General features: G+C 49.8%; 1 protein-coding gene across 1 annotated transcript in view; it reads left to right on the top strand.

Moving 5' to 3' along the window:
* The window catches only part of VILL (villin like), a 58416-nt gene that overhangs the window by 28770 nt on the left and 12413 nt on the right, over positions 1-17233 (top strand). Inside the window, exons 5-13 of the mRNA XM_006120573.3 lie at positions 508-616; positions 3490-3600; positions 5406-5605; positions 5723-5801; positions 8926-9024; positions 10599-10752; positions 14533-14633; positions 15073-15210; positions 16687-16845. Of these exons, the coding sequence (XP_006120635.2) occupies positions 508-616; positions 3490-3600; positions 5406-5605; positions 5723-5801; positions 8926-9024; positions 10599-10752; positions 14533-14633; positions 15073-15210; positions 16687-16845 (1150 nt within the window). The remainder of the gene's footprint in view (positions 1-507; positions 617-3489; positions 3601-5405; positions 5606-5722; positions 5802-8925; positions 9025-10598; positions 10753-14532; positions 14634-15072; positions 15211-16686; positions 16846-17233) is intronic.

Raw genomic sequence — 17233 nt, 5'->3', positions numbered from 1 at the left:
GTGCCTCATGGGAAAGAGATTTCAAGTAAAAATAATGAGGAGTCCTGTGGTACCTTAAAGATGCATCTGACAAAGTGGGTTTTTGCCCATGAAAACTGAAGTAAATCCTCATTGTTTTTGCAGGTACAGACTAACACAGTGATCCCTCTGATGTACCTTCAAGTAGTCACAATCCCCTTCTCCACTATGGGCTAGGTTCACCTAATGACTCCACATCCCATGATGCACCCCAGTTACATGACTTCTATGATACAAGAGGAAAGATTGTGGTGCATCATGCGAGATGTAGTCTGACCAGAGAACCTGGCCTGTAGAGGAGAATGTAGTTTGTGCATCTCATGCTCCCTAATTCCCCTTAGGCATTGTGTCAGGATTTCCAAATAAAACTTCTGAATATTTTGGATTTTTTTTTTTTTTGTCAAAAGCTTGACATTTTCCTGGGGGGGGGGGAACCCTAATTTTCGTATCCACTCTAACTTTAACCCTCAATTCCCTGTTACACAACAGCTACAAGAAGGGAGGAGTAGCTTCAGGATTCAGGCATGTGGAGACCAACATGTATAACATCAAACGGCTCCTTCATGTCAAAGGGAAGAAACATGTGTCCGCCACAGAGGTAAGGACAGAAGTGCTTTATTCCTATTGGTGGCTCATGGTGAACGTCCTCTGAGCAGTGCTGACCGTTAATGGACCAGCATGCCATGCAGATTTCCAGTGGGAGAAAAACTAGGTCAGATTCAGATCTTACTACTGTTATATATACCCATATAACTCAACAGGATCAAATCCTCAGCTGGTGTAAATCACCCTGATTCCAATGAAGCCATCAGTGCTGCCTCAGTTTGCAACAAGCGAACTATCTGGCCCACAGATTTCAGTGGACTTGAGCCTTACACCAGTGTGAGATCCGAATCCAGCCCTCTGAGCAATGGTTGCTAACACAGAGCCTGGTTCTCATCTTGTTTACACCATTGTAAATCAGGAGTAATTCAATGCTGAAGACAATGGAGTTACCTTGGTATAAGTGGGAACAGAACCAGACTCAATTCTTCCAGCTAAGGGGTGGGCATAAGCAGTCCATGGTCCAGACACAGTTCACCAGGGGCTGCTGGACTCTCTATTTACCTGCGCATCCACAGATAGGGCCACTTGCAACTCCTATTGGCCATGGATCGCTGTTCCCAGCCAATGGGAGCAGTGTCCCTGTCTGCGCTGCTTCCCACTTCTCCTATTGGCTCGGAATGGTGACACGCAGCCAATGGGAGCTGCAAGCAGCCGTTCCTGCGGACACCACATGCAAGTAAATAAAATGTCTGTCAGCCTGCCAGGAGCTAACTCTGGTGAACCATGTCTGGCCCATGGGCCACTTATTGCCCACCCCTGTTCTAGCTGAAGTCCTGGATTTCTTCCACCATTAAAGCGGCACCAACTACGAACTCCATTTTGTAGCTGTCTTGTGATCTGAAGCTGGAGGAGAAAATGGTTCCGTGTTTTATGGGCAGTTCCCTGAGGCCTGCTGCAGGCTGTTGTGATCATCAGCATCACACGCAAATATCTCACGTATCATTCTGTAACGATGAACATACTATTCAAGAACGTTCCTGTGTTTTAAGACCACGTTGGATTGTCAAGACAGGCGCATGTCTCAGCTGAGACACTGCCGTGTTGCTGTAACCCGGGCCCTCCCTTCGCTCCCCCAGGCAGGCTAATGTTAGGCCCCGATCCTGCAGAGACTTGCACGTGTGTACTTACCCTCACGCTGCGCTAGGAGTCTCCTTGGCTCAGTCAGTGCCAACTCGCACAGCGCATACCCGGCTCCTGGCCCTGCTTTTATGCAGGGTCGAGACCTTGGCTTCTACATGTGGTAGTGGGCACTGCACCCTTAGATGGTTGAGCCTCCCAGACAGGGAGTCTGAGGGAGGGATGCTACAGGAACCCATGCTCTGTGATGCAGAGGCAGCTGGGACTGCAGCACTAATATAAAGCAGGGGAGCCAACAGCCAGCCTGGGCCCCGAGCAAGGTGGGGGGCTGCTGTGCCCCTGGAAGGGGTGGGGCCTCATGCAAAAAGGGCAGGGTTGGGGACAGCCAGCTCTCAGCACCGACCCAGAGCATACACCCCCACCAGCCCTTAGAGCTGCCTTCCAATGGCGATTTAAAGGGCCCAGGATTCTAGGCACCACCTCTGCTGCCCTTTAGAATCACTGGACCCCAAAGCAACTGTTCCCTTTGCCCTCCCCCAACCTTCGTCAGCAGGCCTGTATAAAGGCTCTGTTTCAGGCACCAGCATTGTTACTTATCACCACGGGGAGCTCCCTGGGGTAGGGACTTTTCTTTCTGTTTGGCCTGAAACCAGCGGCAGATATAGGGCAGGACGAGCGGGGCGGCTGCCCCGGACCCCGTGCTGAGCCACCATGCGGGGCCCAAACAGCTGCTTGCACCACTTGCTCCTGCGTGGCGGCCTGGCTGAGCGGTGCAGAACTCAGCAGAGCACCACGGTGGAAGGCAAAGGCCGTGACAGAGGCTCCAGGTCCCGCCCCCTGGCCGTGTGCATCACTGCCCCGCCTCCTTCGCCTCCTGCCGTGGTGCTAGGCTGAGTTCTGCGCCGCTCAGCTGGACAGCTGCGCAGGAGCAAGCGGTGCAAACGGCCGTTTGGGCTCCATGAGTGAGAGGCAGGAGGGGGAAGACGAAGGAGAAGAGAAAGAGAGAGTGAGGCAGGAGGGAGAGGAGAAGAGAGAGAGGCAGAAGGGGGAGGAGACTTAAATACAAATGAAAATTTTTAATTAATGCAGAGTTTTGTTTAAGAATGACTTACAATATAATTAAAATAAAAATTATCCAACTAAATTAAGTTTCTATCAAATTTATCCAATTCGCATTTAATATGAAAATAGCCTTCAATTTGCGCATTTGAAGCCTTTTTTCTATTTTTTCTTCAAAGGGGGGGCCCCACAAAATCGTGCTGCCCTGGGCCCCGCAAAACTCTCATCCGCCCCTGCCTGAAACTTTGCCATGGGTGTGGGAGGGGGGAGGTAACCATTTTCTGATCAGCTCTACACAACTGACCTTTCATCCAAGTTTGTGAATCCCCGCCTTCCAGACTAAACAGTGGTCCGTACATTGCTGTAGCCTTCAGTATCCTGCAGAGAGAGGGAAGACTTTAGCCCGTACGCCTGGCTCTTTGTTTGTTCCCATGCAGTGACCTGCACAGAGGTGATTGCTGGTACCAGAAAACCAGCAGAACAAGGCAAACCGCACACAAGTGTGCACATGGGCCTGCTCACACACTTGTCTCCAAATCTGAAAAAATGCCCAGAGTTCCTCGCAGTTCAGGAAAATAAATGGCAAATCCTCAGTTGTGTTCCAGATAGCTACAGAATTTCCAGAGAAAAACAAGCCCGTTGTTAATATCCGAACGTCATTCCCACCCTTCCGGCTGGTGATGCTCCTCGTTCCCCAGTAACCCACTCTGTCCCGTTATCTCATGACAGGTGGAGCTTTCGTGGGACAGCTTCAATAAGGGGGACGCATTCCTGCTGGACCTGGGGAAAGTGCTGATCCAGTGGAACGGTCCCGACTGCAACGTGGCAGAGAAATCCAGGGTCAGTGTGGGGAAACGCCGTTGGATTTCTGGGGGGCATTTTTAAAGCCTGCACAATGAAGAGAAATAGGAGCAATGAATGATGAGTGCAAAATAGAATCCCCCTGCACAATACTAATGACACACTGGTGAGGAGCTCAAACCCTAGCAAAGGCCTGTTTTCCCATTAATGGCTACTACAGAAGAGGAAGAATGTGTGTTGCAGTTTTGGCATGAGACAGTAGTTCAGGAGATGTGGGTTCAATTCCTGGCTCTGCCATGGATTCTCTGGATGGCCTTGGGCAAATCTCTTAGCCTCTGTACATCACTTAGGTCTATGTGACATGGTGCTTACAAGTCAAGAGCTTTATCTGCACTAGATATCTCAGAGGGTGGGGAAATTTGTTTTTAAAGAAAGATCGCATGGATAGTCCAAAGTGACTGGTAACAGTAATAGAAATAAGAATACCAAGCTCTGAAGTAGCAGCTTTCCTTCACAGTTCTCAAAGGCTACATCTAGACTGGCATGATTTTCCGCAAATGCTTTTAACGGAAAAGTTTTCCGTTAAAAGCATTTGCGGAAAAGAGCGTCTAGATTGGCATGGATGCTTTTCTGCAAAAGCACATTTTGCGGAAAAGCATCCATGGCCAATCTAGACGCGCTTTTCTGCAAAAAAGCCCCGATCGTCATTTTCGCGATCGCGGCTTTTTTGCGCAAAACAAATCTGAGCTGTCTACACTGGCCCTTTTGCGCAAAAGGACTTTTGCCCGAACGGGAGCAGCATAGCATTTCCGCAAGAAGCACTGATTTCAGACAGTAGGAAATCAGTGTTCTTGCGGAAATTCAAGCGGCCAATGTAGACAGCTGGCAAGTTTTTCCACAAAAGCAGCTGCTTTTGCGGAAAAAACTTGCCAGTCTAGACACAGCCAAACTATTTAACTAAGGAACCATTATCCCCATTTTACAGATGGGGAAATCTGAGGCACAGTGCAGTGAAGTGTCTTGGACTCCAGGAGCACGGCAGCGTTAGGAATAGAACCCTAGTCCCCCGTGAGTTCTCTCCAGTGTTCTGTCCCACTGTATCATGCACTGCTTCTGTGTGGTTGTCAGAGGCAATGCCATGGAAAACCATCAAATACCAGAAAAGCGATTATGAGCCAGGTTCTGGGGCATAGGGGAGTGTCTCAGGTGGTAGGTGAATTCCTGGTACTCCTTTCAAGGGATGAAAAGGCAGGCGGAATCCTTCTGCATAGGGTGGCACCTGGAGAGGTGGGCCTTGGGGACTCCATGGAGAAAGTAGTAGCATGGTCAGGGTAAGGCGAGCATCTGACGCTTTCAGCAGAGGTGGAGAGGGGGTAGGTTCTCCCAGGAGCAATGGGGCAGAGCAGCTGCAGGTCAGATTTCCAGGCATGGGAAAGGTGGCAGCCAGAGGAGGATTTGCAGTGAGAGGTGATGTCCATCTCTCCTTCGACAATGGCGTTCCAAGGCTGCTTGAAATCTTTCCGTCTAAACTGATTTTCCATGGGAAATTGGGTTTTCAGCTGAACAGCTGTTTTCACAAATAAGGCTTTTTATGGAGAATGTAAAGATTTGGTTAAAAACTGAAAAACTTCAATTTGGCAGTGCTGCCCTGGTGCATCATGAGAGTTGTAGTTGAGTTGCCTCCTGGCCCCATTTCCCTCTCTAGGCCAGGTTGCCCAGCTGAACTACATCAACCAAGACAATGCATTGGAATGAAATGTGATGCTCGAGCACAGAAAGTCAGGCCTGACCCAGAGGGCAATGGGAGTCTTTTCATTGGCTAAATCAGTGCCCATCTCTTGCAGGGACTGGCTCTGGCGCGTAGCATCAGGGATGGCGAGAGAGGCGGCCGTGCCCAGATCGGCATCATTGACAATGAGAAGGACTCGCCGGATCTCATGCAGATCATGAAAACGGTGCTCGGGGAGAGGCGCGGGGAGCTCCGGGCCGCCACGCCCGATGAGAAAGCCGATGAGCTGCAGAAAGCAAACGTACGGCTCTACCAGTAAGTCTGGGCTAGGCCTCCCAACCCAAGGCCTGGGAATATGTGTCCGCCCGAAGAAGAGAGTGCCTCTCTCCTAGCCCTCTGTGAATCTCTCTCTCTGCCTCTTGCCTCCTCTAGTGTCTATGAAAAGGATGACGACTTGGTGGTGCAAGAGATTGCCACCCGGCCCCTCACACAAGATCTCCTCCAGCATGAGGTAAGGTGCAGGGAACTAGGGTGCGATGGTAAGTTAGAGTATTGTGTCCAGTTCTGGGCACCACATTTCAAGAAAGATGTGGAGAAATCGGAGAGGGTCCAGAGAAGAGCAACAAGAATGATTAAAGGTCTAGAGAACATGACCTATGAAGGAAGACTGAAAGAATTGGGTTTGTTGAGTTTAGAAAAGAGAAGATTGAGGGGGGACATGATAGCCGTTTTCAGTTATCTAAAAGGGTGTCATAAGGAGGAGGGAGAAAACTTGTTCATCTTGGCCTCTGAGGATAGAACAAGAAGCAATGGGCTTAAACTGCAGCAAGGGAGGTTTAGGTTGGACATTAGGAAAAAGTTCCTAACTGTCAGAGTGGTTAAACACTGGAATAAATTGCCCAGGGAGGTTGTGGAATCTCCATCTGTGGAGATATTGAAGAGTAGGTTAGATAAATCTCTATCAGGGATGGTCTAGACAGTATTTGGTCCTGCTATGGGGGCAGGGGACTGCACTCGATGACCTCTCGAGGTCCCTTCCAGTGCTAGTATTCTATGATTCTATAAGGCTGTGAGCTCTTATAGAGCACAGCACCTGCATAGTGACATCGGTTTTTGAGGGTCTGAGCCTCAAGCTTCTTTCCGAAGTTACTTAAGGCAGCTAACCTCTATTGAAACACTTGGGAGTTAGGTACCTAAATACTGTTGAGGGTCTGGACCTAGGAGAACTTCTGTATCTCAAACCATGAGGTGCCTTTTAAAAGGCATCCCCTGGTAGTCTGAGTTCTCTGCTTGGTGGTGGATGGGAAAGGCGGATTAAAGCCTCTGTGAGAGAAGATGACCTACCCAGTCTCGGAGCCCAAGGAGACGTGACCCTGGCAGTCACTCTAAATCAGGACTACTCAACTTTGGAAGCCCAGGAGGCCACAACGATACTCACAGGGCATGCCAGGGGCCGCAACTTAAGTGTGGTTGCAGATACATGCAAATATATGCAAATATATACATGCAAATATATGCAAATAGCTTCTTTCACACTGAGGGGCATGAATACAAAGATTAAGGCAAGACTACACAACACACAGCCCCCATTTAAGTCAGTTCTGCTGATATTAATGAAATGCAATATTTATCTGATTTCCACCCATCTGACAGCACTTTTAATGAGCAATGACACTCCAGGAATTTAACTACTAATACACATATCAACAGAAGACCATTATATTGACTCCTTTTTTGTGGAGACTCCCACCTGCGGGCTGTGTGTTGAGTAGCCCTGCTGTAAAGGAACAGTCAGGTGTCTCAAGGCACAGAGAGGGGTTAATAGCTCGTGTTCATGTTCGGAAGGGAGGACTTGGCTAAAATATGTCCCCACTCATTTCTTCAAGCAGAAACCAGTTCATAAGATGGAGGGTTACCAAGAGGGAAATGAATATCTGTCAGCTGCCACCAACCCCTCTGATGAACCAGGGTTCTCCTCTCCCTCTGTCCATTTCTAGCAGTAAATGAGTAAAATGTTATTGAGGGTGGATCTGTGTATGTCACCTCTGATTAGAAATAAGTGGTGCTTCACTGGCAAGAGTAGAGGGGCCAGGACTCAACCAATTAGATGCTCGGGCTCAATCATTTGTTTTTTGTTTTTTATTTTCACAACTAATGCAGCAGCCGGCTCAGGGGAGGCGGAGGCGGAGGCAGAGCTACGGGATCGCAGGGCTGAGGCTCAGCCCTTGGCAATCCCTCACGCAATCCCCTCACACAAATTAAACAGCAAGGAAAACATTCTGCTGGCTTGTTTCGCTGGCCTTTTAAACCCCAAGCTCAGGTCTCCATCACCTGGTAGGGTGCCAGGATATACCTATCTATCTCAGGGTATGTCTACACTAGCCCCCTAGTTCGAACTGGGATGGCTAATGTAGGCATTCGAAGTTGCAAATGAAGCCCAGGATTTAAATATCCTGGGCTTCATTTGCATCTTGCCAGGCGCCGCCATTTTTAAATCCCCCTTAGTGCAGACTCTGTGCCCGCGGCTACATGCGGCACAGAGTAGGTAGTTTGAATTAGGCTCTCTAATTTGAACTACCATTACTCCTCATGGAACTAGGGTGGCAGGGGAGACATACCCTCATAGAGCTGGAAGGGACCTTGAAAGGTCATTGAGTCCAGTCCCCTGCCCTCAGCCCTCAGGGCAGGAATAAATACCATCACCATCCCTGACAGATTTGCCCCAGATCCCTAAATGACCCCCTCAAGCATTGAACTCACAACTCTGGGTTGAGCAAGCCAATGCTCAAAACACTGAGCTACCTGGATGTAATTAGACTGTTAGGGAGCTATGGCAGAGTCACATGACCTATTTCTGATCTGGCACTGCCTGGTTCTGCTGTTGCCCTGCTTTCACACCAGTGCATTTCTCGGGCTTCAGTGAAGTCTCTCCAGACCTGCACTGGAACACGTCAGACCTGGCTTTGTACTTCCCTAGCCCCCAGCCGGCACATTACAGCTCCGTGCCACTGGGCAGATGGCTGAATGTTCAGGCCTGCATTTCTAGTCTCTCACCCCATGCTTTCGGGAGCTGATGAACTGGTTGCTGCTGTGTGCAAAGCTCACTGCTGGGTGTGGAACAAGTGACAGGCATTCTTCAGTGCAGGCAGGGTTGAGAGCAAAAAGTATTGTGTCTGTTTTCCAGTAAAAGTGCAGCTGCCTGCACTAGCTTACTCCGCTGCTAGCCGCTGGGCACTGGCATTTTCTAGTCTAGGCATGAGTGCAGGTGACATTTTGGATAAGGGGAGAAACATGGGTGGCGGGTGACGGCCCAGCTGGGGAAGGCAAGAGGAAGTCCTGCCCCTTCCTCCCATAGCCACACCCCTTTCCCCAGACCTTCAAGAACCTCTCTCCCCCTCCCCACCAAGCACCCCACAACCCAACTGAGGGCCAGGGATGGTGCATGGGATGGCCCCAGCCTTCCTCCGCCTCTGGGGAGCTACGCAGGACGGCCCCAGCTCCTCCCGAGTGGCTGGGCAGTGCAGACGGTTTTGGAAAGGCAATGCCTTCCCTTGCCTACATTACCCACCGCCCATGACGAGAATCCTGGCTTGAGCAGGATTTTTGATCTGTCTCTTTCCTCTGCTTCACTTCAGGACTGTCACATTTTAGACCAAGGGGGTTTTAAGATCTACGTGTGGAGAGGAAAAGACTCCAGCATCAATGAAAAGAAAGCAGCATTCAGTCGAGCAGTGGTGAGCCTGTATTTAAAGCAATCTGCCGGGGGAGTAGCTTAGAACTACTAAGGGTGGCTGATAATTATAATGGAGCTTTGATTGACGGGAGCTGCCCTTCTTTCTTGCATATTAACTGAAAACAATACAGTAATGATGGACCTAAACCAGCATTGTCACGCTTGGATGACATAAATAGGGGCTGTGGGGGTACGAGGCCGCTATTTATGTGCCTGAGAGCCCAGTCCAAAGCCCACTGCAGTCACGAAGAGTTTTTTCCCATTGACTTCAGTGGGTTTTGAAATGGGCCCTAAATGTCTAGTTGACATTTTCAAAGTAGCCTGGGGGATTTAGGGCTTTGTTTTCGCTGGGAGCAGAACGTGTGTTCATGAGTTTACTAACTTGAAATAAAATCCTGCCGAAAATAAGGCAGCATGTAGATTTCACACAAGTTAGTGCAAGTGGAACTGTGGCACAGAGGCTAAGTGACTCACCCAGGGTCACCCAGGAAATCAGTAGCCAAGCAAAGAATTGACTTTGAGCTACCAAGCCCCAGGCTGGCACCCATACCACTGGATCATTCTTCCTCTCAGCTCTTGGTGCCTCACCAGGAGCTCTGTATGTCTACCAATAGGACCTTAGCAAATTCATGGCCGTGAAAAACGCCTCGCGGACCATAACATCTGTTTTTTGGTGTGCTTTTACTCTGTAATATACAGATTTCATGGGGGATACCAATGTTTCCCAGATTGGGAGTTCTGAATCCAAAAAAGGAATTGGGAAAGTGGGAGGGGTGCGGGTCACAAGGTTATATTAGGGAGGGGGTGCGGTTTTGCCACCCTCATTCTTCACTGCCTTCAAAGCTGTGCTCCTGGTCAGCAGCCACCACTCTCCGGCTTCCCAGCTCTGAAGGCAGCACCGCTACCAGCAGCAGTGCATAAATAAGGGTGACAGCACCACAACCCTCCCTATAATCACTTTGATTTGCCCTGCCCCTCCTTCCTCCCTCCCCTCCACACACAACTCTTCTTTGGGTTTGAGCCATTGTTCCCTGTAAGCTGTGAGCTTGTGCTGGGTGTTTTGTTTCAACTGGTGGTATACATTTGCACATGCCTTGGTGCACATCAAATTTATTCCGCACATGGATGGACAAAATTAGAGGGAACCTTGGCAAGAACCCCTACAATTACAACACCCTGAAATGTCAGGGTTAAATTGGTGAAATCGTGATATTTATGATTTTTAAAATGCTATGACTGTGAAATTGAGCAAAATGGACTCAACTTGGTAGGGCCCTATGAAGCAGGGAAGGAAGGGGAACAGAAATGGGCTTCTGTTACCCTGGTCAGCCCTGGATATTGGCCATCTCAGAGTTTGTGGGTGTCTAGATCTGGATTTTTGGCGCAGCCATGTATGATATGGGCCAGTTACAACATTCAAATGCAACTCAGGGATCCACATTCCAAACCTCTTAAGGGTTTGGGGGTATTTGGATCAGCAGGCTTGGTGTAGGCATAGGTAATATTCAGTCCAGTTGTACTTTTGTACAGAGATGGGTATGAGCTAAGTACAGTCCTTCTGGAATCCCCCTTTAGGGTTTCATCCAAGCCAAAGGGTATCCTGCTACCACCAATGTAGAAGTGGTGAACGATGGCGCGGAATCAGCGATGTTTAAACAGCTCTTCAAGAGGTGGACAGAAAAGGAGGAAGCTCAAGGCCTTGGCAAAGTCTACACGACCAGCAAGATCGGTGAGATCATCCAGAAGGATGCTGATAAATTGGAGAGGGTTCAGAGAAGAATCACAAGAATAATTAAAGGATTAGACAACATGCCTTATAGCTATAGAACTCTTGGCGCTCAATCTATTTATCTTAACAAAGAGAAGGTTAAGGGCTGACTTGATTACAGGTTATAAGTACCTCCATGGGGAACAAATATCTGAATGGGTTTGTCAACCTCGCAGAGAAAGGTCTAACACCATCCAATGACTAGAAGTTGGCGCAGTCAGGAAACGAGGCATACATTTTTAACAGTGAGGTAGAATTAAGCATAGGAATAATTTAGGGAGGGTCATGGTGGCTTCTCCATCACTGACCATTTTTAAATCAAGATTGGATGGCTGTGAAGGAGATGCTCTGGACATTATTTTCTCTGGACTTCGTTACAGAGGAAGCCAGACCAGATGATTGCAATGGTCCGTTCTCGCCTTGGAGCCTCCAAGCCAGCAGTGGCTGTTCCTTAGCTTGCTTTATTGTCATTGATTTGGAGTTCGGTCTCCTTTCCTTATGAAAAATGATACCTGAGTATCACAGGGCCGACCCACCGCCACGGCACCACCAGCCGGCTGTCTTGGGAAGTAGCTCTTCGGGCCTTGCTGGATGCCTCTGCCTAGGGGGTGTCGCCCCCTGTTGCTCCTTCTGTCCCAGCGTCTTCTTCCAGACACTGCCCTCCGGCAGTGCCCACACCAGTGTCCTTCTGGGGGTCATTGTTGTTTGCTCTGCTCACACCCCAGGGTCCTCTCTTTCCCAAAGCGCACTGTTCTCCTCCTTAGGCACTGCAGCCTGGGAGTCTTCTTGGCCAGAGCTCCCTTAGCCCTGCCTTGTCTCCCCAGCACTGCTCTAGCTCCAGGGAGTCTCCTGCTTCCCTAGCAGCCAGGCCCTCACTGCTCTCCTTCCAGGGCAGCTGTTAGCTCCCCATTATATAGCTCCAACTGGGCCCTCACCAGCTAGCACTGCCTCCCAGATGGGGTTTTGCCCTTAAAGGGCCAGTGCAGGGCAAGCACCTTGTCACACTGAGGAGTATCTTGTACACCAGTGGTCACCAACCAGTAGATCTGGATCTACCGGTAGATCTTTGAACCCCGAAAGGTGATCCTGACTGGTTTGGCCAAGAGGCTATCGAGGGCTGGCACGTCAGCTTCCCCTCCACACACTGCTGTGCATCTCCTGCCCTTTGCCTTGGAGCTGTCCCCTCAGGAGCCTCCTGCTTTCTGGGCAGGGGAAGGAGAAAAGGGGTGCTCACGTCAAGGTGCCCCTCTCCCACTCTGTATCCTATCGCCACACAGCAGAGAGGGGGCACAACAGGACTTGGGATGGTGTTTCCTGGCTGCTTTTGGGAGTGGTGCAGGGTCAGGACAGGGGTGAGCCTGCCTTAGCCCCACTGCACCCCCACCCAGTAGCCCCCTGAGGTAAGCAGTGCCCAGCTGGAGCCCACATCCCAAAATCCTACCCAAGGTATGAACCCCCTCCTGTACCCTAAGCTCCTGCCCTAGCCCTGACCACCCTGTATCCAAACGCTCTCCCAGCACCTGCACCTAGAACCCCCTCTGGTACCCCAACTGCCTGCCCCAGGCTCAGCTCAGAGTCCCTTTCACACTCCAAATCCCTTACTCCAAGACCAGAGCCAGCACCCCACCCTCTGCCCCAGCCTGGTGAAAGGAAGGATAAATGGGGGAGGGAAGAAGGTCAGAGTGAGCAGGGGCGGGGCCTTGGAGAAGGGGTACAAAGGAGGTGGGCAAGGGTATCTGGGTTTGAGGTAGATCTTGGATTTCATTTAAATTCAAAAAGTGATCTCATGCTTAAAAAGGTTGGAGATCCCGTTCTACACGGATAGGTATAAAAGGAGGTTTACAGGATCAGCCGACAAAGGCTTTCTTTGTCGCCCGATCCCCGTCTTGACAGACGCTTTTTGCCGACAAATTGCTGACTCTGCAAAATGCGGCGGCCATTTTGAAGCGCAGGAGATTTAAATCCCCGCTTCATTTGCAATGTCGGTATGTCTGATTTACATCCCTCTGGCGACAAAGGGTGAAGTCTAGAGAGACCCATAGTTTCCAACCTTCAGTAGCTTTAAAGCAGGGGAAGAAAACTTTAGGCCCAGGGGCCAGATGTGGCCCCCAGCTTGCTTTGATCTAGCCCCCAAGGCTCAGGCCTTGGTGCTCCGTTCTCTCCCCCCCCCCCCCCCCGCACACACACACACACACACACACCAGCCCAATGCAGAGCTAAAGCACACAAAATCTACTAGGCTGGGCCCCCTAGGCTCTGGTGTGCAAGAGGAATGTGGGAAGTAGGTATGTACAATTTTGATTCAAGGGCTAATTGAATAGTCGATGCAATTTGCCCCAGGTTTCATGCAGCACTGCCACTTTGAAGTACCGTCTCCACTACCCCCCCCCCCCCCCGCCATCTTTGCTGCCTCCTTCCGATAGAGGCAGCAACAGGGGGAAGCGACTAATCAACTAGCATGTCGACTGTCTGATAAGCATTTGCTTATCGGATAGTCGATTAGTCGTTCACATCCCTAGTGGGCCTCACTTGCGGGCCACCCCAACTGATTTTTCTGTGGGTCAGCAGGCCTCACCTAAAAAAGGTTCCCCACCCCTTCTTTAAAGCCTTATTCTGCTGTAACCGTGTATCTTCCATTTTCTTTGATAAAATACTAACAATTCAGCAATAATAAAAATTGCTGATATTTTATACTTACATAATAAAACAGCAAAACTGTCCACGATGTCAAAGGTAAATTGCGGCAATCAGGAAACGAATCCCAAAAAGGTACAGAGAAATTGTCTTCAGAAATCGGTAACCATGAAACTAGCAAGTCAATTTTGGATGAAAATCGACTTTCATTTATACTGGCATGAATCTAGGACTCCACTGAAGTTAATGGGCTTATTCTGGATTTACATTGGCATAAGTGAGAGCAGAATTTGGCTCACTGGCTTTTACTTAGGTGAACAATGCAGTGTATTGTTCCAAAAGGGAAAATGTTACCCTGAGGGACCATCGATGTGGGGGTTGACAGAGCCGTGAAGTGAATATGTGGTATTGAATGTCTTCCTTGCCCTCTCTCTCTCTCTCTCTGCCATCACCTTCAGAAACACAACCATTTTTCCTTTTCAAAAGAACATTTGAAAGGAGGCACAGTTACAGGTGCAGAAAATAGTCATGAATCATTTGTCTGTGAGGCGAGTCATACTTTGAATAGAACTCACTGGAGCCAATCACGGTGTACTTTTTGAATATACAATGTGACCAAGTAATATTGGCCCATAATTCTGTTCTCATTGGCCTTCTGGGAGGTCAACAATATGTAGAGCCAACAGATGTGGGTCGTCAGCAGGAGGGACTGAACTTGCGACCTTAGGGGCTAAAGCCATGTGCCTCTATAGCTTGAGCTAAAAGCCAGCTGGCTCGCTGTTAAGGCTGTAGAGCAGACATCACTCTCCCTTTCTTAGTGCCTCTGGGTTACAAATCGAACCCCTAACCTCTGTCAACAATAGACATTTTACTTCGAATCATAGAGCCACAGGCTTAGAAGGGATCGCAAGGGTCATCCGGTCTAACCTCTGCCAACATACGGGATTTATTGCATCTACTTACCCATGATATGATGGTTTTCAGATTGCTACAAGTCAGAATTCTTGTCACGTATGCGATAACTGTGTAGCGATGGGCGAGTGTACAGCGCTTACCCTGTACATTTATACGTGCTGGTTAACACCTGTGTTCTGCTTCTACGGACAGCCAAGGTCGAGCAAGTGAAATTTGATGTCTCTCAGTTGCATGCCAGACCAGAGCTAGCTGCCGAGCAGAGAATGGCAGATGATGCCTCCGGGAAGGTTGAGGTGAGCTTTCCAAATCATTTTTCTCTTGCGCGAGTTATAGTCCTTGGCGTACTTCTCCATCTCTGCCATTTAACGTGCAGCTGCGCAGAGCTGGTGGGGTCCCACCCCGAGGGAGTATGGCTGCAGTCAGAATGACCTCCCGGACAGCTGTGACTATTCAGAAGAGCTGTTATAAACCCCTCTCCCCCAAATATTCTTTTGTGGGAGGAGGAAATATTTTGTTGCCCTATGGTCTTTGATAAATGAGACAAAGGAGCCAGCAGGTTTATACCATAGCTCAGGTAAGGTGCTGCACATTGCTAGCCACTGAGAATACACTGCTAGGATAGGCTGAGGAAAAGCACGGACGCACATAGCCCCTGAAGAAGTGGCTAGGGGAGCCTATTTTACACATGCTCGTGCCAAATCCCACCTGGTTGACAAGGGGGTTTCTGCGCAGGTGTGGAGGATTGAGGATCTGCACATGCAACCAGTGGATCCCAAGACATACGGGCAGTTCTACGGAGGAGACTGTTACCTCGTCCTCTATACGTACCTGAAATCGGGCAGACCTCATTACATTATCTATATGTGGCAAGTAAGTGAAAACCAAGCAGGAAGGGGCTGGGTTTAATAGAATCGTAGAATACTAGGACTGGAAGGGCCCTCAAGAGGTCATCAAGTCCAGTCATGGAAGGACCAAGCAAGATCTAGATCATCCCTGACACACGTCTGTCTAACCTGCTCTTATTTATTTCCTATTTATTTCGAGTTTCCTTATCCTCTACTCATAACTCCGGTGAGCTGAAGAAGTGGTCTGTGCCCACGAAAGCTCATGATCCCATCTACATGTTTTGTTAGTCTATAAAGTGCTACCAGACTATTTGCTTGCTGGTTTTTTTCTGAAACAGACGAACTCGGCTACCCCCTGAAGCTCCTGCTCTTAAATGACGTCCCACAACCTCCCTAGGCAATTTATTCCAGTGCTTAACTAGAATGGAGGAAAATACAAAAATAGCCCAACCCCACTCCTCTTTGAAGGGCCAAGGATCTTTGGTTCTGTCCTGTTCTTTAAAAAAAAAACCCACACCCTAGACCCCAGTTGAGTCAGTGATGCGAGGTGCTTCACCCTTCCATGTGGTGGTCTAAGGTATGACACTGAAGGGTGTGGTCTAATCAAGCTGCAAGTGGCAGTGCTGGTTTTTCTGCTGTTCCTCAGAGTGCTAGACTAGAGGAGGCAAATGTCAGTCTGGAAGGAAGCCAGGAGCTCATTGCTGCCCTGAGGCGATGAGCGGCTGCTGAAGAGCATGGCAGGGCTTGGAAAGGACCCCGTGGAAGCATAGCAGCTCATTCCACACCGTGCTGCTTGTCAGGGAATGTTCTTTCAGTCCCAGGCCATGAGGACTACAGATGGTTTCCTCTGGCAGGTGGGGCAGGGGATTTCACTTGTGTGGCCTGCATTTTGTCAAAGCAGCAACCAAGTTTGGCATGTGCGCACGCGCGCACACACACACACACACACACAAAAGAAAAAGACCGTACCCTCATCCTCCACCCTCCCCCACTTTTCATAAATCTAGCAGAACTAGGGGACTTGATTCTCTAGTGCCTTGCACCTTATGTCACCCTCTGTTTGTGCATCAAGTATAGCGTGTGTGCCAGGCTGCTTTGCTCCACCCCAGAAGTGGCTACAGACAGCCTCGCTTTGCAGAGGGGTGCATGACAATACAAAGAAATGGGGAATCAGGCCCAGGATATTCCCTCTCCCCCCCACCACCTTTGGTAACCACGAGAACATAAGAACGGCCGTCCTGGGTCAGACCAAAGGTCCATCTAGCCCAGTAGCCTGTCTGCCAACAGTGGCCGGCACCAGGTTCCCCAGAGAGGGTGGACCGAAGACAATGATCAGGCAATTTGTCTCTTGCCATCCCTCTCCAGCCTCTGACAAACAGAGGCCAAGGACACCATTTTATCCCCTGGCTAATAGCCTTTTAAAGAGATGTTCCCTGCGCTTAGCATCTCCTGAAGGGCCCCTCCTGAACCGCATTACCAAGCGCCTCTCGTTCGACCCTAGGGCCGCCACGCCTCCGTGGATGAAATCACTGCTTGCGCCTTCAATGCTGTAGAGCTGGACAAAAAGTACGGGAACGAGCCGGTGCAGGTCCGAGTGACGATGGGCAAGGAGCCTCAGCACTTCCTGGCCATCTTTAAGGGCAACCTGATTATTTATGAGGTACCTAGCGGGGGTGGAGGGAGCACCTCCCAACGCATTCAAAAGTTGGTACCTGTGGAGCTAACCCTGCCATGGGGTGCCTGGACCCTGCGTTACAAGTGATCCACAGATGAAATGGAGCCCAGCAATAGGCCTGACACTTGGCTGAGCTGGGAGCAGAGTTAGGCCAGAGTTGCCTGCTTAGCAGCCCACCCAGGTGGCTTGCCCCTGGTTCCACAGCAAGCCTGAGGTATAGCTGAAGCTAGAGCACTCAGGATCCTTACAGTCACCCTGGAATCAGAGAGCCTCGGCTCCCATCTGATGCCCAAACTGAGCCGTTAGCCACTAGCTGCAGCGCCCTGTCCCAACCAGTGCTGAGCAGCCTTCGTGGAGAGAATTAAAGAGTCCC

The sequence above is a fragment of the Pelodiscus sinensis genome, chromosome 2 (genome assembly GCF_049634645.1).
Source record: "Pelodiscus sinensis isolate JC-2024 chromosome 2, ASM4963464v1, whole genome shotgun sequence".
Lineage (NCBI taxonomy): Eukaryota > Metazoa > Chordata > Testudines > Trionychidae > Pelodiscus > Pelodiscus sinensis.
Note: the sequence above shows the minus strand (reverse complement) of the source record. Positions and strands in the feature narration are given on the sequence as shown.